At 39.6% G+C, this 25,614-nt stretch overlaps 1 protein-coding gene and 1 long non-coding RNA gene across 6 annotated transcripts; one reads left to right on the top strand and one right to left on the bottom strand.

Moving 5' to 3' along the window:
• Positions 1-285: 285 nt before the first annotated feature.
• Positions 286-2,954, bottom strand: LOC118611448. Of its 2 annotated transcripts, none has more exons than XR_004954448.1 (3): positions 2,845-2,954; positions 1,837-1,906; positions 286-1,464 (listed from the first exon to the last, which is right to left on the bottom strand). It is a non-coding gene; the product is annotated as an uncharacterized LOC118611448 (long non-coding RNA). The 2 variants fall into 2 exon arrangements; XR_004954449.1 differs by lacking the exon at positions 2,845-2,954 and adding an exon at positions 2,331-2,442.
• LOC107503056 (zinc finger protein 665-like) lies at positions 2,636-19,791 on the top strand. 4 transcript variants are annotated; one of them, XM_016130907.2, is made up of 5 exons: positions 2,636-2,760; positions 5,244-5,329; positions 8,730-8,856; positions 9,322-9,450; positions 13,415-19,791. In XM_016130907.2, exons 2-5 carry the CDS (start codon positions 5,315-5,317, stop codon positions 15,946-15,948), a joined length of 2,805 nt encoding a protein of 934 aa, XP_015986393.2. In that variant the 5' UTR covers positions 2,636-2,760; positions 5,244-5,314; the 3' UTR covers positions 15,949-19,791. The 4 variants fall into 4 exon arrangements, with proteins under 4 accessions (XP_015986393.2, XP_015986395.2, XP_015986392.2 ...); XM_016130909.2 differs by lacking the exon at positions 2,636-2,760 and adding an exon at positions 3,151-3,264 and having other exon boundaries at positions 9,322-9,438; XM_016130906.2 differs by lacking the exon at positions 2,636-2,760 and adding an exon at positions 3,151-3,264.
• The last annotated feature ends 5,823 nt before the right edge of the window (positions 19,792-25,614 follow it).

The raw sequence follows: 25,614 nt of genomic DNA, 5'->3' as shown, positions 1-25,614 counted from the left end.
CTTTTGCACCTCGAGGAGCCCATCATCTGGCTCTGCAGCCCAGGCTGCATGGTCCACAATGCACGCATGGCCAATGGTGTCTCACGTGCCTTCTGTTCTCTGCTGCCCAGGGCAAAGAAAGCAAGGTAACTGGCTTTTGAAGTAGAGGCTTTAATCTATCAGGCTTTGTCCCTGTAAACGTTCATTACCTGCCACAACTATGTCACAGACATACTCTATTTCCTCACTTTTTGTATTTTCAAGAAAGTTTATAAGAATCATATGAGTAACGTATGTTCAAGTATATTAAATTTCTATTGGACGTCTCGGCACAAATGATATGCAAATTTTTTCGAAGAAATGAAAGACTAAGCAGCAATAGCGCTAACTTATTTCGTGTTGTCCATCCACTCAGGTAGGTGGGAATGAAGGATGCAGATGACACAGATGAGAGGGCCAAACGTCACGGAGGAAGCCGGACCTTAAAATGTCAATTGGGGTGCTCTGCTTCAGTGGAAAGGATCTGAGAAGCCCATGTTTCTTTCTGTTGCTATCACAGAGGGACATGTCTCTTCGACATGTCCCTTGTTCTAACATCTTCTAAGGATTCTCCACCTTTTCCTTGATGTCCGTCGCACTCCAGAGGGGGCCAACATCCTCCCCTTGGCCTGTGCGTGCCAGCGGGGTCCGCCTGCTCTTCTTCCATTGCTTTGGGGCCTGGGAGAGTCTGTGCACATGCTGAGCAATTTTACGATGAGTTATTTTTTAAGTTCTGCTCTTGCCTCATGTGTCGATTTTGTGAAGAAAGTAGTGGAGATCCTGTAAGGTGGTGAAGAAATCCCAGCAGCACTGGGAACACGTGGCATATATTCTCTGCTTTATAATTTCTAATCCTAAGGAGCCTTCAAACATGACCCTATGAAGTTCAGATTCAGTAGTTTCGTCACAACATAAGGCACCTCGATCAAACGAGGAAACCATTTTCTGTTTCACTGCAAAATGTCCTTTTGCTTTGTACAAACGGACATGAGGAATTTCAAGTCCGTGTTCCCAATTCCTCCATGTTAGAATAGGTTAATGTATCTATTTCCCTCACAGAATTTGTCGATATTACAGAGGGGAGCTTAGAACATTGCCCACCAAAGTGGAAAGTCTTCCCTGTTATCTGATTTCTTAATGACTATTTTTTATTATGCAACCTTTTTCCGTTCCAAGCTGCCTGGGTCACGTGAGGAAGCCTATGCTCCCCAATCAAAACAGCTTTAATCACCGTCTCAAGAACAGGGATTCCACAGACTGATTATCAGAAGCTTCCAAGAGTCACAAGAGAAAATGCAGAGATACACAAATGTAGCCAGCAATTTTCAGAAGTTTTTTGTAGTTCTCCAACAGGGCGTCTTTGCTCAAGGCCCTCTGTGATGGGCCCAGACATTGTCGCTCCTCCCCAGGGAAACCGTTGGCCACAGTTGTGAATGTCAATTGTCCCTGAAAGAAAAACACAGTTCACCCAGTGGACAGGGAAAGAGTTCTTATTTTGACACAGAGAGGCAGAGACAGGCAAAAATTAACTTGTTCAGCAAGTGTTCTGACTGATTCATGATAGATAATTTGGAGGAACTTATAGCTCTCCATTTGTTTTTAACTGAAATTTAAATAATATAAAGTTGGCCAAGTTAAAAGTACGATTTAGTGGCAATTCAGTCTATACCATTCATAATATTATACAACTATCACTTCCAGTTCTAACGTATTTTTATCGGCCACTAAGGAAATACTTTAGGCACGAACCAGCTGCTTCATTCCCCTTCCCCCACTCCCTGGACACCACTCATATACTTTTCGCCTCTATGGATTTACCTATTCTGAACATTGCTTGCAGGTGGAATCAAGTTTAATGTTGAGTCTTGGTCTCCGCGGTGAATGGGCACTAAAAAAGAAAATGCTCTTTTGTTGGTGTCAGTATGAACTTGCCTATTCTACCGAGAGAGAGCTCTTTATTTCACGTTCTAGTTCATAATCCATCCCCAGACAACTGCCAATTTAACTGATTACATTAGTTCCAATTGCAGAAATATTCCTGGGTCCCTGCTCCCCCCGCCCTCCCGGCCCCGCCCCGCCTTGGCCACAACCCAGTTCCCGCTGGGTTGCCTCAGCTTCACCAGCAGAACCTGCATGCAACCAACTCTCAGAAATTTTTGAATTAAACCGTTTCCCACTTAGGAGGAAAACGTAGTTTCCAACATAAGTGGCTCACATAACTCTAACATTTTTTCTTTAAACTGTTAGACATAACTTAAAATGGGGAGACAGCCCCGGAACGATGAAGCCCCGCCAGCACCACGCCATTTCACCCTTTTCTTTTCAAATCGTTTCGAACACTGCACACGATCAGCCTCTCACGCGTCCAGCGTCCGGCTGTTTGACCGCCGCCCCTACCACGCCTCTACCTCTGCCGGATTTCATTTTTTCACCGCGGTCAGTAAGCAGGCGTGATCTAACTCTGGCCCCGCCCCTTCCAGCTGTAGCTCCGCTCTGGTCCCGCCCCTAAGCCTATTTTCCCGGTCCCCTTCATGGTCAGCGCGCAGGCAAGGCCTTCCTCTAGGTCCCGCGCGCGGACGCTCGCTCTTCGCCCCGCGGCCGTTTCCTAGCTTTTCCCATGGGCCAGTGCGCCGGCCTGACTTCTCACCAGGTACCGCCCCCGGGGCTCCCGCTTTTCCCGTACACGCCATTTCTTGCGAACAATGGAGCGGAGATCCGGGAGCGGAGGAGACCCTGCTCAGCGTGAGTTTCCGTTTTACTACCCTAACCCTGTGTTTCACAACGCTGCTCCTTCATACAGGGGTCAGGGGTCTCCGTGGACCTTACCGTCCCCGCAGCCGGCCTTTCCCTATTTAAATTCCAGGTTTGCGTAGCGGTCGGGCGCTTCCCTTGGCGTGTGGAATGGCTCTGGTCCTGCTCACTGCTTCTCCGTCTTCGGTCCACGTAGACCCACTTGTCACCTGTTTTCCTTCGTTAAACCCTTCCCTGACCTCTCCGTGCGTCAGGCGCCCTCACAGCATTCCGTGAGGTGAATTCGCGGCCCGGCCTCGCCCTCGCGACCCCTGTGGCAGCGCCGGCCATCTCGGCCCAGGAGATGCCGCGTCCTCTCCCTGGTCTTGTGTTTCTGGAGACAGCACTCGCCACCTGAAACAGCCTCCCCGTCCGTCCTGGCGTCCCACTCAGACCTGGTCCTTATGCTCCTCAGGCCTCCCCTTCGAATCCCTTTTCTTCTGACCTTTTATTTGGGTGAGTGTCTTTGTCTTGTTCTCTGCCACCTACAGTTATTCCGTCCCACATTCCACCCTGCTGGGAATTTGCACTTCGCGAGGCAGGCATCTTACTCCATCCCACTCCTTCTGTGCGGCCCAGGGGGTCTAAAGAAGCAGGGCCCGGGACAGGGAAATAGAGAAAGTGAAGGGAGCAGGGAGAGAACAGAGGCCAATGTGGAGAATGAGTGAGGGTCTTGCAAGGAGGTAGTAGAGTGAAAGTGCGGGATGGGGTGACATAGAGGTTCAGAGAAAATTGGGATTCCCGGGGAGATGCCAGCGAGCAAATAGAGGGGCCCGTGGGGGAACAGGGGGTTCTGTAATGAATCAGGAATTCCCAACTAGGCAGTTATGGTGGGTAGTCACATCCCAGGCCTGTGACTTCTTTAAAGAAAGGTTTTCAAGTCAACCTTCTCCGTTCTTATGCATCAAGGTTAACACACCTTTGATGTGCCAGAAGTCATGTCTCTCCATTCATGACCATCCTCAAGAGCACATCATCTCCGTAGCTGTCCTGTAACCTATCCGTGCCTTGCTTTCGCTCATCTTCTTGTAATCTGCCTTATGTTCCTTTCTTAATTTCAGATGCATAAAAGAAACAGCCAAACTGTCATTCTAGGGAGCATTTGAGATTTTGCCCCCCAGCATGTGTTCTCACTTTAGCTCAAATTCTTGATACATCAGGAGAAGGGAACAAAATGAGCAGAATAGAAAAAAGAAATAAGATATGGCGGTAGATACACAGAGGGGAGGAAAATGCATAGTAGTGAAGGAGGGGTTTCACTTCAGGGTATATATCCAATGGAAATGAAATTATAGTTTGAAGAGATATCTGCACTCCTATGAGCATTACTGAATTATTCACAAGAGCAAGGTGTGGGATCAGCCTAAAAGTATTGACAGATGAATGGAGAACGTACGTGTGATCCATATATTTTTACACATGCTATGAAATACGATTCAGCCATAAAAATGAAAGGAATGAACAATATGGATGAAAGTGGCGAATATTGTGTTAAGTTAATAGAGCCACAGAGAGAAACAAGTATTGTAGGATCTCACTGTTTGTCTTGTGTAGAAATCAGAACTAGAGAGAATGGTGGTTACTAGGGCTTGCAGTGGAGGAAATGAGATGTTGGTCAGACAATACAAACTTACAGTAAGACGTCGCCATCTAAAGTACTGCATCATGAGTATATGTACTCCATATTCCATATTTGAAATTTACTGAGAGAGAAGTCCTAGTGTTCTCACCACACACTGACATAAAAAATAGTCATTGTGAGTTGATTGATGTATTAATTCATTTGTGATCGTTATTTTATGTATGTATTTCAAGTGATCACATTGTATCCCTTAAATATACATAACTATTTTGTCCATTATGCCTCAATTAAGGTGGGAAAGAACAAGCTGATGGGAGATGTGCTAGTCTAGCCTCCTCTGGGCGGAGCTAAATGGCGCTTCCCAATAGATTGCTGAGGCATTTTGCACTGACATCTTTTTGTGCCCCCTGAGTAGAAAGTGTCAGTGAAACATTTGGGTTGGGCCCAGTCTCAGTAATATTTAAAAAGAGTTTCATGTGACACTAGTCTTTATCATGGAGCAGCAAGGCTCTGGGTCCTCATTACTTGGATATGAGATGTGTAGTGAATGAGGGGGCTCTGTTCTGCACCAGGTTAAATCAGTGCCGGGTCCATGACCTCGGGGAGAGTATTGGGTTAGTTGAGGTTTCCACCGCTGCAATGTATATGAAGGCATGACCAGGAGGGCAACGTGATCTTAAGAAGGGGGAGGTGAACCTCATTTGTTGGTCTCTGATAAGCATGTATTGTCCTTGAATGCTTCCTGTGGCAGGGACAGCAGACACTCTTTTCCACATGGTGAAGTCTCCCCTGTGTGTTCAGTTTTGACACCAGAAGGGGTATTTTGATATACAGGATATTTTCAACTTTCCAGATTGACTTGTAAAAACTTGTTGCCTGAGGAAGAAGCCCAGAAAAGGAGGAGGAGGAAAGAAGGGGTCAGCAATGGCTCTTTCCCAGGTAAAGTCATATTCTCGATTATTGTGTCTGTCCTTTCCAGAATGCCCTTTGACTTACTGATCTTCTCTGACTCTGAATTGTCCTGTCTGATGTTTGTTTGTTGACATTCAGCCTGGGTCTTTCTCAGTCCTTGTCATCTCTGGTTAGATTCTATCTCACTCTTATCCAGTGACATGGGACTTGTGAAGAGGTTCCACTGGGCATTGTCTTGGGCAGGGCTTCACTCTCTTGGATTCGATTCGGGATGTAGGCACTGTTGCATCAGTGCGTTTGGGTGAAGGGGATTGTTAGGGCCATGTCTGGATGCACTGTCACCTCTTCTGTCAACCAGGATAAAAGATGGACATCACATATTGTTAGGCACAAATACCCCAGTTCTGGAAAAGGGCCAATAGTGGGAAATGTTTCTAACTGCTTTTATGATGCATTTGAAGCTAGAGGAGTGAGTCACTAACTTCAGAATCTTCATGATTGGGAATGCAGTGTAAAGTTCACAGAAAAAAATTGGTGACAGTGGATGTTTTATTCTATTATGCATTTTAAAATATGAAATGAACTGTAATTTCTGAAGGTTGCAGATTCTTTTTTTTTCCTTCCCCTCTTTTAATTCCAGCCCCCCTTCTGACCTATGGATGTTGCCATCTCCCCTTAAGAACTGGATCTCTGAAAGTGGGGCATCTCCTCCCACTGGGTTGAGGTGCACACCTGGGGCCTGGTGCCCCCGGGGCCTGGCTCACCTGGGGCATGAACCCAGGACCTTCTATGCATAAAGCAGACGTGCTAGCCACTACACTATGGAGTCACCCCAGGCTGTAGATTCTTTAGGTTATTTTTCTCACATCCATTTCTCAGAGGGTGCATTTTCAGCCTGTGCATTGTATCCTCGGAAATAAAGAAGTTATTGTTTGATGCAGTTAAGAGTCCAGCTGTATTCTTTTGTGCGTATATACTCAGTTTTCCTTGTATGGTTTGTTGAATGGACTGACCTTTCTCTGTGGTGGAGTCCTGGTGTTGTTGAAAACCATTTGGTATATATACAGGGTTTATTTCAGAGCATTCTCTTTCGTTCTATTAATTCACTTATCTGGACTCATGTCAGTATTTCACTGACCTGATTACTCTTGCTTTGTGATGTTTTTAATTTAAAAAGTGAAGCCTTTGACTTTTATTTCCAGACTGTTTTGTTTCTTCTGTTTTTTTTCTGTTTGTTTGATTCCATGTGAATTCCGGTGTTTTTTTTTCTATTTCCACCAAAATTGTTTTTGGAATTTTGATAAGGATTTCGTTGAAGCTGTAGAATACTTTGGGTAGCATGGGCATTTGAACAACTCCAATCCATGAGTTAGGGATGTCTTTCTATTTATCTGTACCTCCTTTGATTACTTTTAGTAATGTTTTGTAGTTTTCAGTAAATAAATCCTCAATTTCTTGGCTTTGTTTATTTGTATTATGCAATTGTTTATGATGCTACTATAAATTGGATTAAAAAAAATTTTTAGATTATTCATTGCAAGTTATCTAAAATAATTATCCAGTTTTAACATTTTTTTAATGTGTAATCTTTATCATTTTCTACATATAAGCTTGTTTCATGTGGGAAAGAGAATTTTACTTCTTTTCAATTTGGATGTCTTTAATTTTTTTTTTCTTATCTAATTACTCTGGCTAGGGTTCTAGTACTTTGTTGAATTGTAGTGCATACTTGCCTTTTTCCATATCTTAGAGCTAAAGTTTTCAAATGTTCATCATAAAGTATGGCTGTAGCTGTATTCTTTTCAAATATGATTTATTATGTCGAGGTAGTTTATGGAGTGTCTTGTTTCCTTCTTTTGTTGTTAGCCAATCTCTATCCTTTGATTTGTGAACTTTCACTGTTGCAGCTCTTCAATTCTGTCTATTCTTTTGTCCTTTTCTCTCTTCTGGTCTCTGCTGAGGCAAGAGCTCTGCTCAGTCCCCTTTCTTTACTGTAATTTCAATGAAAATGTATACTCTTTTTTTCCAAATATTTGGCAAAAAGTTGCTGGGTAATGACAGGTTTTTCACCAATTTTATTTTTGTTTTGATTTCTGCTTATCCAAGAATTTTTTCAAGTGCCCACAAATGTGAGAATTTTTGAAATTTTAATCTGTTAAATTGATGTGTAACACCAATAATTCTAAAATCTCGAATCCTTGTTTTATGAGTAGAATAGACCAATATTTGGCTTTTGTTAAAGCTTACATGTCCAAATGTAAATGGATAAAATTGTATTTATATGTTTCAGTAAGTCCTTTATAGAAATTGTAGTTAAGTAGTGCATATTTTCAGTTTTTATAACTTTTTTACTAGTGTCCTTTACAATGTTAAAATGAAAATAAGTACCACATGCTTTTTTACTGACCCAAGATGCTCAAATGCACACGAATAAAAATGACAATGTATAAAGTCATTCAAAGATATGTCAAGAGAGATCTCTTCAGCTAATCGATTTGTTTATATATGTGTGCATGCATGCATATATGGTTTTCATAAAGGTTTACTATTTTTTTAAAAAATATTTAAGTTTTTATATTTTTTATCAGCATATCTTAAACATATTTTATGGTCTCAATTTTCTTCTACACTTTAATGTTAATTTAACTAGAAGTAAAAATATCACATGTACATGTGTATAAGCGTGCAAATGTAATGATCTCAAAATATGCCTCAGTGTCATTAACCTTGAACTTGATTCAAATTTTCTCAGAGAATGCTTTATTGATGTACTTCTGAGGTCTTGTTACGTAAATTTAATTTTTTAGGTTCATTCTAAACCCCAACACCTGAGTTCAGGTGTTCGCTTGATCAAATCATAGAATTTAAGCTGAGCTGAGTTTTTTAGAATGTCTGTGACACATTCTCCTCTGTAAGATGGGAACAGGTTTGTCTACAGTGAGCTGTTACGTTGATAACAGGTTAAAATACATAAAGCATGTACACTAATGCACATAGGACGTGTTCAAAAACTTTTTCAACATGGCTGTTGTTCTCATCATAATTTAAGAAGTCTGAATTTTTTTAAGAGATGCTGTGGACTTTGTCATCTCTGACGATGCTGCTCATACTCTGGTTCACTTAGACAATGAATATTACTCTGTGTGTAGGACATGTAGCCCTTATGTAAAGACAGCATGGTGTTAAATTTTAATTGTAATTTCATGTATTGTTCACAAAAACGAGAGGCCCTCCCTGATTTATGTGCTATCATAACCTTTTACGGGAAAGTAATATAAAGCAACATTACAGACGTGTAACTTGCTCAAAAATTTCTGATGTGGATCTGTCAGAAAATTCTACCTGAATCGATATTACATCTCTTCCCATTCTGTGTGGAGGTAAGAACTGTCACTGTTTCCCCTTGCTGAACTGTGTTTCCTTTCAGGGACGGTTGACGCTCAGTGATGTATTCATAGAATTCTCTCAAGAAGAGTGGAAATGCCTGGCCCCAGCTCAGCGGGCCTTGTACAGGGAGGTGATGTTGGAGAGCTACCGGAACCTGCTCTTCCTAGGTGTGTATGACTTCCTCCAGGGTCAGGATATGCCTTGTGTGTCTCTTGCTTTTCTCTACATGCTTCCTAAGAGCCCCTGTTTGCGTGACTGAGATCAAAGCTTCGTTTACTAAGATATGAAAAGGTTTCATAATGTGGCATCAGGACTTTGATCTCGCCCTTTTTTCAGATGATTGCCCACATTGTGATACATCAGGAGTTGTTATCAGGCTTAGTTTTTATAAAGACCTGTGGCAAACTTAAATATCTAATTCTTTGTTTTCTGTCTTCATGTGTTAATTCAGTACATGAAGAGAGTTCGGTGTCTGCATGTGATACTGGCCCCTATGCACAGAAGGAGACGAGGAGTCTATACATTTGTGAACTGTTTTTAAGTTGTCTGTACTACTCTCATTCTTCAGTTTAACGGAGATTGGGATTCTGGCAAAACTACAGGTCTTGATGCTCCTTTCTTCTTATGTGCAGGAATTTCTGTTCCTGATCTGTATGTCGTCTCCACTTTGAAGCAAGGGAAAGCACTTTGGACTCTGGATAGCCAGTTGAAAGTAGCACAAAAACAAAATTGGTGGGAACGTATCGAAGGTATGAACACAGGTAAGAGCTTGGGAAAACAGAGAGGAGGCTGCAGCCTTCAGAGTGTTTATAAACCCTCTGAAGCGAGAAAGTTCTGAAGGCAAACATTTTATTTCTTGGTCCCTAAAAGGTAATTTTTCTTCTTTCCAACTTATGTGTCCATCCTTCAAGGTGTAAAATTTATTTTTTCACTCTCATTTGGGCTGCATTTTTAACAGATTGGGTCTTTATCATGATTGCAACACTCTTTTCTGTGGCCCTGTGATATGTTTGGTTCCTTGAGTTCTGGAGCATGGGATGGGCTGCGTCAAATGGTCTCTGTTCCCCTGGTCTCTCCCGGACTGGGTTCCATCAAATGCTCGGTTCTCATGCCATACGGAACAGAGCTGAGGCCTTACTAACCATGATTTTATGTGTTTGTATATCATCTCCAGAGAAATGTCTGCTATGTCCTTTGCCTGCCTTTAATCGAGATATGTGGAGTTGTTGATGTTGATCGTAAAAGTTATTGATACTGTGATTTATGATATAGATAAATATGCGGTCTTTGTCCTCATTTCTGCCTCGAGCTCCAAAGATTTGGAATTGCCAACCATAGAATTAGAGAGTCAGAACTACAGTTTCACCCCATGACTTCTTTGGAGGGAAGAAAGTCTAGGGATTGAATTTCATCACCAATGGCCAATGATTTAATCAGCCATTCCTATTTAATGAGACCTCCCTAAAACTCAAAAAGGAGAGTGTTCCAGGTTAGTGAATATGTGGTGACTGGGGAGAGTAAAATGCTGGGAGGGGCATGGGAGCTTCTGACCTTTCGCTCATAGGTTTTCCTATACATTTCTTTGATCTGGCTGTTCATGCCTTTATACTTTGTCAATAAATCAATGATGTACTAAGTAAAATGTTCTCTGATACATATGATTTCCAAATATTTTCTCCTATTCCATGGATTGGCTTTTTACTCGATTGACTATGTCTTTTGCTGCACAGTAGTTTGTAATTTTGACATAGTTCAATTTATCTGTGTTTACTTTGGTTGCCTGTGCTTTTTGTGTCATTTCATAAATTACTGTTGAATCCAATGTAAGTTATTCTATGTTTTCTTCTAGGAGTTTTATAGCTTTGAGTCTTATATTTTGTTGTCCATTTTATTGTTAATTTTTCCATGTAGTATAAGGATTGTTCCAAATTTCTTTTTTATATTCATATCCTGATTTATCAATATCTTTGGTTGAATATCTTGGTTTTTTTTTTTTTAATCAAGTGGTCTTGACAATCCTGTGAAATATCAGTTGATTATATATACCTCAGTGTATTTCTGACTACTCTTTTCTGCTGCTCTCTGTATTCCAGTGCTACGTATTTTGATTGGTTTAGCTTTGTAATTTTGAAATATGAAAACGTGAGACTGATTTTTATTTCTTAAGTTTTCAATTAGAAGTTTTAAGCTTTTATTTGAAACTTAGGGTGGACTTATTTCTTCAAAAAATGCTGTTACAAATTTCATAATTATTACATTGACTCTGTTGATGGCTTTGGTTAGTATTGACACCTTGACAATATTCCATTCCTTAAATGTGGAATGTCTTTCCATTTATTTGTATCTTGTATACATTTTTGTGGTGTTGTTTTTTATTGAGAGCACACAAATCTTCCCCTCCTTGTGTTAGGTTGCACCTAAGGATTTTATTTTATTTCATTTTATTTTAATACATTATTGATACTTTATTTTATTTCATTGTTAATTTATTTTATTATTCGGTATTGTAATAGAATTGTTTAGAGGATTATTCTTTGTTAATGTATAAAACTCAAATTGATTTTTGCATTTTTATTTCATAGCTTTCAGATTTATTTACATTTCTTGCCTACTTGTTCTGGTGAGAACTTCCAGTACCATTTTTTATAGAAATATTGGGAGTGGGCATCCCTCTCTTGTTCCTAATGTTAGAGTAAAGGCTTTTACTCTTTAACCAGTATGTTCGCTGTGGGCTTGTGTTATAGGTCATCTTTTATGTTGAGGAACTTGGTTTTTATTCCTAGTTCATTGATTAGGTGTTTGGGTTTTTTTTTCCTCATGAAAGACTAACTTTTCTCCAATGCTTTTGCTGCATCAGATGAGGTGATCATGTCCTTTTTTTATTCATTCTTTTTACTGTGCAATATTACATCAAATGATTTTCCCATGTGGAAACTACCTTGAATTCCAAGTACGTATCCCCTTTAGTTATGCTGGGTATTCCTTTCAATGTGCTACTCGGTTTATGCTTTCATTGGTAATTTTTTATTATTACTCAGCAGTGATATTGGTCTGTGGTATTCATATATTGTATTTGTCTCACTTTCAGGGCAATTCTGGCCTCCTAAGTTGAGTTCTGAAGGGTTCTGTCCGCTTCAGATTCTTGAGAAGTGTTTGAGGAAGATGGATATTTGTTTTTCTTAAATGTTAGATAGAATTTTGTAGTGACTTTCTGTTACTTATTTCTTGAATGGTTTTTGATTAGTCATTTAATCTCCTTACAAGTTATAGTTATGTTCAGATTTTTTAACACTTCACACTTGGTAGGTAATGACCCAGAAACCATTTTCAGGACCAATGGCTGTACAACATTATCATAGTGACACAACTTAACTGTTGTATGTCCTTGGACTATTTCTTTCCAAGCTCTTTGTATAAGCCTTTTTGATCTGCATTGCTTGGGTGTGGGCAGTTTAGAATATGTTACCTGAGTCTTTAAGTCCAGGTTCCACTTTTGTTTCTGTCATCTATGTACAAGGGTTATGTCCCTAAACCCTGTTAGTCTACTGCCATTATTTGAATGTTTATTGGTAATTTCCCACAAGGCTTTTTAAAACACGTTAGTGCTGTTAGATGGCTTAGGATATTGCATATTTTGTACTGAATACTCAAAAGTTAGTTTTGTTTAATAAGATATATCAACTTTCTGGCATCTTTATTATGAGATATTCTTTTGCCTGCAATGTATTCTATGTTTATATTTTGTCACATCTACCCTCAATCAATTTTCAAGGCACAGACTCTATTACATATGTCGTAGGCCAATGTACTGGATGAATTAGTAGCCCTGTATACATAGGGAATCACTCTATGGACCAGCTGTTATAGAACAATCATAAAATCCCAATAATGAGTTTTGACTTCTAATATTTTTCCTAATGTTGTGTCTTTGCCTGACGTTGATATTTGGAAGACAGTGTTGCCCATGTAGTTTCCATTTCTCATATTGTGTGTTCTTTCTAGAACAGAAATTCTTTCTTTCTTTTTAAGTGGGTGAATGTTTAGAGTTCGAGAGAGTTCACTTTCTGTAGTATGGTTACCTGTTATTTACTGTCGGTTTTCTCATGAGTTCTTAGAATCCTTTTTTAAATTAACTTCTTGTGATGTATGGATGATTTCATGTTTATTCAATATAACTAACATGCCCCACACATATTGATGTTCTCAAATGCCACTTCTTTGTGGGTACAAATAGTTTTATGACATTTAGAAAAATATTTTGTTTTTTAAACATGTTTTATTGATACCTTAATTTTCTCAATGTTATGGTTTTTGTGTAATTTTAGACTGCTTTCTATATATATATACTTTAGCATTTATTCATATCCAATAAGTATGAAGAAAGACATATATAAATTTTTTGCATTTATTAGTTCACAGTTTGGTTACTAGCATGGTATATATTTTGGAATCATGATGGAGTAATACCTTTTCCTTGAAAGTTAACGTAAGTTTACACAACTTGAGTGTTTTTATCAGTGTTTAAAACTAGGCTACTCTTAATTTGATTTGCAGGTGACAACTATTTTGTTGGTAAAGAATTTTGTTTATTATTTTAGAAGTTTGAGGGTCATGTTTGGGAAGTTTCATAACTGTTCAGTGTACCTTTACTTGTGTATTTCAACGTGAAACATTTACTTAGAAATGTATTAATAGGGTAAATATGTTTTTTAAAATTTCTTGTAGATATCTGTCCTTCATATGTGATCAAGAAATTAAAAATGACAAAACCCAGTAGTTCAGGAAGAGCACATCAAACAGTGATGTTTGGAAGTTGTGAAAGCCGTGTAATCAAAGATTTTTACTTTGAGGAAATCCAGAAATATATGCATGATTTTGCTTGTCAGCAGAGAGATGCTGAAAGGAATCAAAAAGGAATGCCTATAAGTCCTAGAAAACATCTCACTGATAGAAAAAGTGAACTTGGTAGCGAGCATGCCGGAAAGGAGCCTATTGAAAACAAACTTGGACTGAAGTTTCAGTCAAATCATGCTGATATGGAGATATTTCAAACTGAAGGGAACATTGTTGAATGTAATCTGGCCGAGAAGTCTTTTAACAATACTTCCTCCATCTCTCCACTTCAAAGAGCTTATTCTAGTGTCCAGTCCACCATTTATACTATATATAGGAATGATTCTAGGCATCCTTCAATACTGACAGAAGACCTGAAAGCATGCAGAAAAAGTTCTTACAAATGTACTGAGTGTGGCAAAGCTTTTAGGGTGCTTACAAGGCTAACTAGTCATCAGAGAATTCATAGTGGAGAGAAACCTTACAAATGTAATGAGTGCGGCAAATACTATAGTGCGCAGTCGAGCTTAACAATACATCAGAGAATCCATACTGGAGAGAAACCTTACAAATGTAGTGAGTGTGGCAAAGCCTTCAGTTTGCGTGCAAACCTAACTAGTCATCAGAGAATACATACTGGAGAGAAACCTTACAAATGTTATGAGTGTGGCAAAGCCTTTAGGATGTCTTCAATTCTCAGTTACCATCAATCAGTACATACTGGAAAGAAACCTTACAAATGTAATGAGTGTGGGAAAGCCTTTACTGTGCATTCAAACCTACGTATACATCAAAGAATGCATACTGGAGAGAAGCCTTATAAATGTAATGAGTGTGGGAAAGTCTTTACTGTACGTGCAAGCCTAACTAATCATGAGATAATTCATACTGGAAACAAACCTTATAAATGTAATGAATGTGGCAAAGCCTTTACATTGCGTTCAAGCTTAACTACACATCACAGAATCCATACTGGAGAGAAACCTTACAAATGTAATGAGTGTGGCAAAGAATTTAGTGTACATTCAACCTTAACTAAACATCAGAGAATCCATACTGGAGAGAAACCTTACAAATGTAATGAATGTAGCAAAGCCTTTATTGTGCATGCAAGGCTAACTAGACATCAGAGATTACATACTGGAGAGAGGCCATACAAATGTAATGAGTGTGACAAAGACTTTAGTGCATATTCAAGCCTAACTACTCATCAGAGAATCCATACTGGAGAGAAACCTTACAAGTGTAATTTGTGTGGCAAAGCCTTTAGTGTACGGGGAAGCCTAACAAGTCATCAGATAGTTCATAGTGGAGAGAAACCATACAAATGTAATGAGTGTGGCAAAGACTTTAGTGCCAACTCAAGCCTAACTGTACATCAGAGAATCCATACGGGGGAGAAACCTTACAAATGCAGTGAGTGTGGCAAAGCCTATAGTGTCCGTGCTAGCCTGACTTACCATCAGTTAACTCATAGTGGAGAGAAACGTTACAAATGTGATGAGTGTGGAAAAGCCTTTCGTGTGCATTCAAACCTAACTACACATCAGAGATTGCATACTGGAGAGAAACCTTACAAATGTAATGAATGTGGAAAAGCCTTTAGTGTGCGTGGAAGCCTAACAAGTCATCAGGTAATTCATAGTGGAGAGAAACCATTCAAATGTAATGAGTGTGGCAAAGACTTTAGTGCCCATTCAAGCCTAAATGCACATCAGAGATTGCATACTGGAGAGAAACCTTACAAATGTAATGAGTGTGGCAAAGCCTATAGTTTGCGTGCAAGCCTAGCTTACCATCAGGTAACTCATAGTGGAGAGAAACCTTACAAATGTAATGAGTGTGGCAAAGCCTATAGTGTCCGTGCAAGCTTAATTAGTCATAAGATAATTCATACTGGAGAGAAGCAATATAAATGTAGTGAGTGTGGTAAAGAATTTAGTGTACATTCGAACCTAACTAAACACCAGAGAATTCATACCGGACGAAAACCTTACAAATGTAATGAGTGTGGCAAAGCCTATAGTGTCCGTGCAAGCCTAACTAGTCATCAGATAATTCATAATGGAGAGAAACCATTCAAATGTAATGAGTGTGACAAAGACTTTAGTGCGCAGTCAAGCCTAACTATACATCAGAGAATCCATACTGGACAGAAACCTTTCAAATGCAGTGAATGTGGCAAAGCCTTTAGTGTGTTTTCAAGCCTAGCAAGACATCAGATGATTCACAATGGAGTGAAACCTTACAAATGTATTGAGTGTGGCAAAGCATTTCGGGTTAATTCAGACCTCACTTTCCATCATTCACTCCATACTGGAAGGAAACCTTCCAAATGTAACAACTGTGGTGAGGTGTTTCAAAACAAATCACACCTTGTGATTCATCAGAGAATGCATTCTGTAGAAAACCTTAAAAAGTATTGAGTATGGCAGTGTGAATTTCTGAATTCAAAGAAGTTTAGCACCAGATACTCCATACTGGTGAGAGGCCTTGTAAATGTAGTGGATGTGGCAGGGCTTTTAGGTATTGCCTTCAACTTAGGATTCAGTAAATAGTTCATACTTGCAAATGCTGTGAATGTGGCAAAATTTTAAATTGGGACCAACTCTTTGCTAGCTATAGGAATATATGTTCTGGAGAGATGCCACACAGATTATCGTGTGGCAGAGAGTTTCCAGAGATCAACAATTGGGAACAGCGGAGTGATTCCTTATAGTTCAATGAGTGTGGCAAAACCATTGGAGTTCACATATTTTGGAAGACCAGAGTCTACAATGAAGAGAAATTATATAAATGTGTCAAAACCTTTATCCAGGCCTTTCAGTGTTTAGACAGCAGAATTTGAGAAACCATACAAAAGTAATGTGCATGTTATTGCATTTACAAAAGGTAAAACGGGACATCAGAAAATAATATTTTGAACTGTAACCTTGCAAATGTAGTGAATGTCATAGGCTTTTCATCAAATATATACATGTTTTGTGTAATGACAATTAATAGAAGGTAGAAACTATACTAATGAACATGGAAACACTAAGCAACAGTGTGTTCTCAGCATTCACCCAGAATTCATGCATTTGTAATGAAGATAGTAAGTAAAATTTTTAACCAGTTTTTAAAACCAGCTCCTCAGTCAATCATCCATACAGAAATAGCTAAGTTCCCAGTTCTTTGAAATTAAGACATTACATACTGCAGAAACATTACAAATTTTGTATTAAAGCTTAGGACATGTTATATATCATAGGAACAAGGACATGTACAAACAGCCCATTTTCTTCACTTTATAACATTTAGTTTCGTTTTCTTTAAAAGACTACGTGGTTATGAAATTTAACCTTAAGTTCAAAGTCTGTTGAACTTACGACTTCTTTCCAGGCCTTTCATTCTAATCTCTGGGAAGCAATCCATACGATGAAAGAGCCTACTTTAAGGGGCATAGTTCATTCATTTCTATGTTTCCCAGTAGAACAAGAACACTGAATATCACATTCATTGTTCTATGAGCTAACATCAGGGAAGGCAGAGAATAATGGAAAACTCTGTTCTCAGTCTTATTTACTAAGCACAGGGTGTCCGTCGTTGGACAGGTTATGTCGATCAGGATACAAGGCTCCACCCACCATGTATAAGTGCAAGTCTGGACATGAAGGTTGGGCTTTTCATAGGAGGAGTATGATAGGTGACTAGAGGGTGATTAGTGTTAGAAATGATGCAGAAAAAGTGACTTTCTCCATTGAATGGCAATAACTGTTGTATGTCAAAGATTCATGGAAAATTTTCTTATTCATAGAAATTATAGAAAGAGCAGGTACCTGAGAGGGAAGCTTATTCAAAAGAAGCAAAATAGTATGTATGTGTGTATGGTTCTCACCAAAGTTCTGGTATTATGTTTTGCCAGGTTCATTGGGAATATATCTTAGGGCTCATGTTTTAATGAATAAAATTTAATTACTTTTCATAACCCTGAATGAATCATGTTTCCTATACCAACACAGTTTCATCCCACCTTTGTACTATACTTCATAAGAGAAAGGCAATGCACCATTGGGCTCTCAAGGTCACAGGAATCTATGGCAATTTTCTTACATGTTGGGTTCAAATAATATACAAGTTAGCAGTTATATACTCGCAGTGTGCCCCTGGGTTATTCTCTCCACGCTCTACCTGTGACATTTATGAGGGTGTAATCAAAATATCTTAGCCAGAAGTGGGTTGGCTGCATTTTAGGATTATTCTACTTTTGATTTTTGAGAAACAGCATACTGTGTTCATACAGTTTGCCCCAATTTACATTTCAACCAAATACATAAGGGTTTAATTTCTCAATATCAGTTCAATGCTTAATTTTTTGTTTTCTTGATAGTGGTCTTCATATTTGGTGTGAAGTGTTATTTGTAGAGTTTTTGATTAGCAGATACATAAATATTTTGGAATGAGAGTAAAGAACCACTGGAAAGACATATGGATCCTAGAACATATTTCGGAGAAGCAGAAGTCTGAGCTTGACTTTGTCTTTAAGAGCAGTTTGAGGTTCACAGCAGAATTGAAGTTTCAGAGTGTTTCCACATGCATAATCTTCCTCTTCTCCACGTCCGCCACCAGAGTGGTACGTTTGTTACATAGATGACGCTACGTTGACACATCATTACCCCCAAAGAGTATAGTTCTATTTCTGTTTTGCCTTTTTTAGAATGTCATAGTAGAAGCCTTACAGTACATAGCCTTTTCAGATTGGCTTCTTTCACTTAATATGAAATAATTCAAACTTATATTGGAGAGAAGCCTAACAATTGTGAAAAATGTGGCAAATCCTTTAATCGGCATTCACATCTTGTTCAACATGAGAGAATACATAACTGCAGGGCAGTGTCAAAATTGTAGAAATTGTAGAGATTGTGGTGAATTTTTTTTGGAATTCATGTCTTGATACATGAGCAAAGTCCTACAAATGTATGTGGCAAAGACTAATCAGTGTTCACGTCTTACTCAACATGAGAAAATTCATAGTGGAAAGAAACCTTACAGATGTAGAGAATGTAGCAAAGCCTTAATTGGTTTCCAACTCATTGATCATGATAGAATCGATAGTGGAGAAAAATGTCTGAAGAATGTGAGAAGCCCTATATATGGACCTACAGCCTCCACATCACAATAGTTACTGGTGAGATATTCTCTAATACTTGAAAAATCTTTGTTCAAACTGTACACTTCAGAAAACCCCACTGAATTCATGCTACAAATTGACTAAAGATGTAAAAAAAAAAAAAAATGTGGGGAAGTATTTAATCAAAGATCACATCTGAAATATTACAGAATTGACATTAGAAAGTAAGTCAAGAACACTTTCAGATACTCAAAACCAGAATACATGTGCAAAAGTTTAAAAAATGTTAATATGCTTCAAAGTACCAAGGGGATGGATGTTTGAACAGGTATGATTAATGTGTCTTTTTATATTGACAGTACTTGAAGTTTTTTGAAAAGGAAATATTCCACTATCAAATCACTTCATGCTGTTTTTAGGCCCAGTGTGTATATGAATTACGGTATCAATTGCTGCTTTCTCAAAGATTCAAGAGCCTTTGTATGTTAGCTGGAATGCCCTCCGATCTACTTTTCCCTTCAAGATTGAGGGCACTGTGATGTACAGTGTATGAAGAAAATCGAAATAGAGATGTTTGTGCTTAGAATGTTGATGGAAGACACCGTGACATAGGTATTTAGGTCATTGTTCTTTGCCTTAATGTAAAAAGAAGCATTGCTCTCTCAGAAAAATAAGGTGGCGGTTCATTGAAATTCTGATGTTTTCTCATAGCCATGTCTTGATATTATATGAATATTATATGAGGTGATTGAATTAAGTCTTTAGAGTCTGCGGCCATGCCACCCTGAACGTGCTCGATCTCATCTGATTTCAGAAGCTAAGTAAGATCGGGCCTGGTTAGTACTTGGGTTGGGAGATCACTTAAGGATAGCAGGTGCTGTTAGTGTTAAAAAGTCTTTAGAGATATCTAAGAAAGTATAGACAAGTCATCTTAAGTGCATGAAATTTAGGAACATCCTTATTTACTAAACAGTGAGCCTCAGTCTTGAAAGCCATAGAACGCACCATACTCAGATTATTATGCCAGAAGAACCTGAATGCTTCTTGACTGCTTGTAATTTGTAAATTGAAAACACTCATACATTGTTTTTGTCACACTTCACTTAAACTATTTGTGAACTTAGGATGTTTTTATTAAACTTGTATTTGTTCACACTGATGTGTAATGAATGATGTGTTCTGCTGTTAACTTATATCCCACCTTATTCAAGGTTGTAGGTAACAAAATGCTAGTTGGTAATGCACTTGAATCAATTCATTAGCAATTTTCTTCATAGTTTATATAATATATTTCTTTTTGTTGTACATACTGGGACATAGTTAACATGAGATGGTATAGGATTATTTTTGAGAGTTCAGCCAAACTACATGACATTGTTGCCTTAGCATTTAAGATGTATAACCCCGGATTCTAGGGAAGATGGCAGACTAGGTAAAATCAGGGTTCATCTCCTTCCAGGTCCACACTGAAATTACAGCCAAATTATAAAATAATCAATATGGAGAATCACCTGAAGTCCAGCTGATCATAACAACATCTATGTCTGACAATATAAAGGAGCCACATCGAAGCCAGTAGGAGGGGCAAAGTCACGAATTGGGCTGGACCCATGCCAATGGGTGGTGGAGGATCACTGGGAGGGACAGGGAGGCTGCAGAGGCTCTCCTGAAGGGGAGGGAGGGTCCTGATCTCATCTGGGGGCTCCCAAGCCCAGGGTCCCAGCCTAGAGAAGAGGAGATTCCAATAACTCTTGACTGTAGAAACTGGAGGGGATTCCAGAAGTGTGGACGAGACAGAAGGAGACCGAATCCCTAGACATCCCTTTGGAAGACCTGTGTATAGGTATTCTGACCTGTGGACACTCACCCAGGACACTGGTGGTGGGTTAGAGGCTTGTGTAGGATTCATTCTGAGAATGTCTGCATTACCTGGCACCAGAACTAGGCCTGGAAGGGCAGCCAGCATTGTGCCTTAGTCTAGTTCCCCTACAGGGCAATGTACAGACCATACTGCTTGACTGTGCAGATCGCTCTCACAGAGCCATTAGGAAGACATGGTCAGAAGGGATCAGCCCATCCCACCCACTCTGCAGATTGCCCAGGGCATTTGTTGCTGGATGGCTGCCAAACTGCTCCAGTTCAGGTCCAAGCATTCCCAGTAGGTGACCAGTGCTGTGAGCCGCATTTCCAAGATAGGATCAGGCAGATTACTGCTGCTGAATGAACCTGGGTGGATATCAGGGACCTGTGGGCCAGTCCCAGACAGTAGCAGGTCTTGCTGTGATCTGGGACTTCTGCAGGAACTCATGAACAGTTAACCAAATTTGCAGAAAGACTGAGGTTATATTGATCTGATTGCCATTGTCTTCTCTCAGACCCCACCCACCCTACCCACAAATTGCCCCAGGTGGCCCATTGTCACTGAACTGCAACAGCACAGCGCCTTCCCTGCCCTGAACTCCCAATCCACACAAGCAACAAACTTTGGCTAGTGCAGGGAAATCAGTTGCAGGCAGACCTTTGCTGCCTGCAAATTTGCAATATTTTGTCTGGAGTCTGTGGGACTGCCCCAGATGGCCATCTCACTGTGATCCCTGACTACAGCAGGAAAACCTGGTACAAAAGTTGCACCAAAACAGGCTATATTGGCCTGACAGCCCCTGTCTCTCTGAGATCCTGCTTCACCCAAGCCATAGAGTGCCTGCAGCTCATGATAGGCCGTTTCCCCTGCCCTACTTGGATCTGGGATTGTGCATTTTGCTCAGGCAACAGACCTCAGCTAGTGCACTGAGTATGTTTAAGGTAAAACAGTTGTAGGCAGACCACTGTTGCTTGTACAAGCTGGAATATATCTTGAGGGGATCTCAGAGGTCTGTGAGACTGCCCCAGACAGCAACTTGTTTCCTTGTGATCTGTGACTTTGGCAGGAATGTGCAGACACAGAAATTACAGAAAACAGGCTATTGGTGTTGCAGTGGTTTGTTACATGTGGATTGTGAGTTTATTTGCCTCTGTGTGAACTAGATTTGAATTATATTACATATGTGTAAAATGGCTCCACTAATGTTAAACCTTAGAAATGTAACCAACTTGTTTTGCCGAACTGAAATTGTTTACCCCAAGGGTGAAATTGTTTTGACCAAGAGTGATAACCAGACACCCATGCACCTGGCTCATAAGACACTGAAGATGTCACTGCTACACATAAAATCTCCAGGACTCTCTGCCTGAATCAGAGCACTCTCTCTGTCTCACAAGAGTGTGTTTCTCCATCTCTTGATTTACTTCTTGGCCTAAGACTCTGCCCATCCAAATGAGAGGCCTCTTCACCGATCGATGTGGGAATCAACCGGCACCTGACCCAGCACTGATACGGTGCCGTTCTTGCTCATCGTGTGTCTGTCTCAGCCAGCATCACTGGGTGGTCTGCTAGGACTGAAAGCCATCAAGATCTGGTATGAATAAACCCTAGCATGCTTGCAATCTTATTTGTTTGTGTATCTGCATCCTTACTTAGTTGTTGTTTCGCTGGGCTCTTCATATTTAAGTATATTAAGCAAAGTGCTGTCGCGGGTTCGAACTGGCTGAAGGGCCTTAAGGAACAAGCAAAGCCACCTGTGCATAAGCCCAAAAAAGAGGTTGACTTGGACAATTGGCCTGACGGCCCTTGATTCTCTGAGCTCCTGCCCCATTCAATACACAAAGTGCACACTGCACATTGATAGGCAGCTGCCCCTGCCGTGGGATGGTGCATTCAGGTCTAAGGTGAGCAGCAGCTGACCTTGCTATGAGTGGAAACATACAGGGAGCCACAGAGACAGCATTGGCATATAAACTGACATTGCAGTGGCAGGGAGAAATTTACTCAATAGACCCAGGAGACTCCCAGGGTCCCTGCACCAACCAACATACATAACATCCAGAGGCTCATCCAGATTCAGAGACAGGCAACTGATAGACAGTGTCAGGCCTTCAGGAGCACTAGTCCCTCTGCTAAACTGCCATAGATCAGGGAAGGGAGATAACTGACCACTGCCTACAGTGTGGTCTCTTCTACTTACTTATATAGATCTAGCTTAGGCAACAACCATCTCTGATTGTGTTGTAGTTCTCACTGGGTAACCCAGAGCAATCAAAGCAGCAGCTGACCTTGGCCTACAGAGAAGCCCCTCTCAAGGGGCCACAAAACCAACACATCTGGAGGCTGGCACCAGACCACAATGGAGCAACTCCTGACTAGTCCCATTAGCGATATACACAAAGGGTGGTTGCAACAAGTACACAAGCCTGCTAGGGCAAATCCCACTCAGTGGGGTCAGCCCCCACACAGCAACTCTTACCCTGAGGCTAGTTCCCACAATTAATCAGCCTGACCATTAATCCCATCCACTGATCTACTAACAACAATAAAGGCTTGACAACAGCAATTGATCACACACAACCCACACAAAGATCACGTCCAGAGTCCCCAGCATAAGGGATCAGGGAGAGTGCACCACTGGGCTGCACAGGACATCTTCCACATTAGGCCATCTGGCCAAGACTGCAAGACAGAAAAAAATGTGCCTGACATGTAGACATGAACACAGGTTAATAAAATAAGAAAACAAAGAAACATGCCACAAATGAAATAACAGGAGAAAACTCCAGAAAATAAGCTATATGATATGGAGGCAAGCAACCTACCAGAGGCAGAGTTCAAAATAATGGTTATAAGGATGCCCAATGAACTTATGGAGAGAATGGATGAATACAATGAGAACCTCAACAGCACAAAAAGGGACATAGAAACCATAAAAAAGAAACAGAGAGAAATGAGGAATACACTAGAAAGATTCAACACAAAGATCGGATGAAGAAGAAGATTGTATCAATGAATTGGAAGACAAGGTAGCAGATACACCCAATCAGAACAACAAAAAGAAAAAAGAATTTTAAAAATTGAGGATAGTTTAAGAGACCTCTGAGACAACATGACGTGTAAAACTATCCAGATCATAGGACTACCTGAAGAGGAAGAGAGAGAGAGCAAGGGATTGAGAATCTATTTGAAGAAATAATGACAGAAGGCTTCCCTAACCTGGCAAAGGAATTAGACATACAAGTTCAGGAAGAACAAAGGGTCCCAAACAAGAGGAATTCAAACAGACCTACACAAAGACACATCATAATTCAATGCCAAAGGTCAAAGACAAAGAGAGAATCTTAAAAGCAGCAAGAGAAAGAAAGCTAGTTACTTACAAGGGTACCACCATAAGAATGTCTGTGGACTTTTCAATGAAAACTTGGTAGACCAGAAGGAATGGCAATAAATATTCAAAGTTATGAAAGTCAAGAATCTACAACCATGAATACTCTACCCAGTAAGGCATTCCATTAAAATGGAAGGTGAGATGACAAGCTTCCCAGACAGGAAAAAGCTTAAGGAATTCATCACCAACAAGCCAGTATTACAAAAAATGTTAAAGGGTCTTCTGTAAAAAGAGAAGACATAAAAAAGAAAATAGAAATAACAAACATGAATAATAAAATGGCAGTAACAATGTACCTACCAGGAATCACTTTAAATGTAAATGGATTAAATGCTCCAATCAAAAGACATAGAGTAATGGAATGGCTAAGAAAACAAGACCCATGCATATGCTGTCTACAAGAGACGCACTTCAGATCAAATGACACTCGCAGACTGACTGAAAGTAAAGGGAAGGAAAAAGATATTTCATGCAAACAGAAATGGGAAAAAAAAGCCTGGGTAGCAATACGCATATCATGTAAAATAGACTTTGAAACAAAGGCAATAATAAGAGACAAAGAAGGTCATTACATAATGATAAAAGGATTGATAAATCAAGAGGACATAACCCTAGTAAACATATATGCACCCAACATAGGAGCACCTATGTACATAAAGCAATTATTAACTGACATAAAAGGAGAGATCAATAGTAATACACTCACAGTAGGAAGTTTTAACACCCCATTGACACCAATGGACAGATCTCCCAGCCAAAGAATCGACAAGGAAACAGTGGGCCTAAAGGACACACTAGAACAAATGGACTTAATAGATATTTCCAGAGCATTTTATCCCAAAGCAATAAAATATACATTCTTCTCAAGGGCATATGTAATAGTTTTCAGAATAGACTATATGTTAGGACACAAAACAAGTCTCAGTAAATTTAAGAAGACTGAAATCATATCAGCTGTCTTCTCTTATCACAATGATATGGAACTAGAAATCAACTATAAGAAAAGAACTGGAAAATCCACAAACACATGGAGGCTAATTAACATGGTAGTAAACAATGAATGAGTCAACAATGAGATCAAGAAAGAAATAAAAAGATATGTAGACACAAGTGAAAATGAAAACACAATGACTCAAAATCTATGGGACATAGTGAAAGTGGTCTTAAGGGGGAAATTCATAACGATACAGGCCTACCTCAGGAATCAAGAAGAAACTCCAAAAAAAAAAAAATTAACATGACACTTAGAAGAACTAGAAAAAGAATAGCAAACAAGGCCCAAAGTGAATAAAAGGAAGGAAATAATAAAGATTGGAGTGGGAATAAGTAAAATACAGACTCGAAAAAAAAGACAAAAGATTAATGAAATGAAGAGCTGGTTTGTTGAAAAAATTAACAAAATTGAGAAACCCTTAAGCAGACTCATTAAGGAAAAAAGAGAAGATTCAAATAAATAAAATCAGAAATGAAAGAGAAGAAATAATTACGGACTCCACAGAAATACAAAGGATCATAAGAAAATACTATGAGCAATTTTATGCCAACAAATTGGACAATCTGGAAGAAATGGACACTTTCCTAGAAACATACAATCTCCCAAGACTGAGTCAAGAAGAAAAAAAATGAACTGACCAATTACCACCAATGAAATAGAATCAGTAATGAAAAACCTCCCAAATACAAAATTCCTGGACCAGATGGCTTCATAGGTGAATTTTACCAAACATTCT

The sequence above is a fragment of the Rousettus aegyptiacus genome, unplaced genomic scaffold (assembly GCF_014176215.1).
Source record: "Rousettus aegyptiacus isolate mRouAeg1 unplaced genomic scaffold, mRouAeg1.p scaffold_m13_p_14, whole genome shotgun sequence".
In the NCBI taxonomy this organism is placed as follows: Eukaryota; Metazoa; Chordata; class Mammalia; order Chiroptera; family Pteropodidae; genus Rousettus; species Rousettus aegyptiacus.
This window is presented reverse-complemented; position numbering and strand designations above follow the sequence as displayed.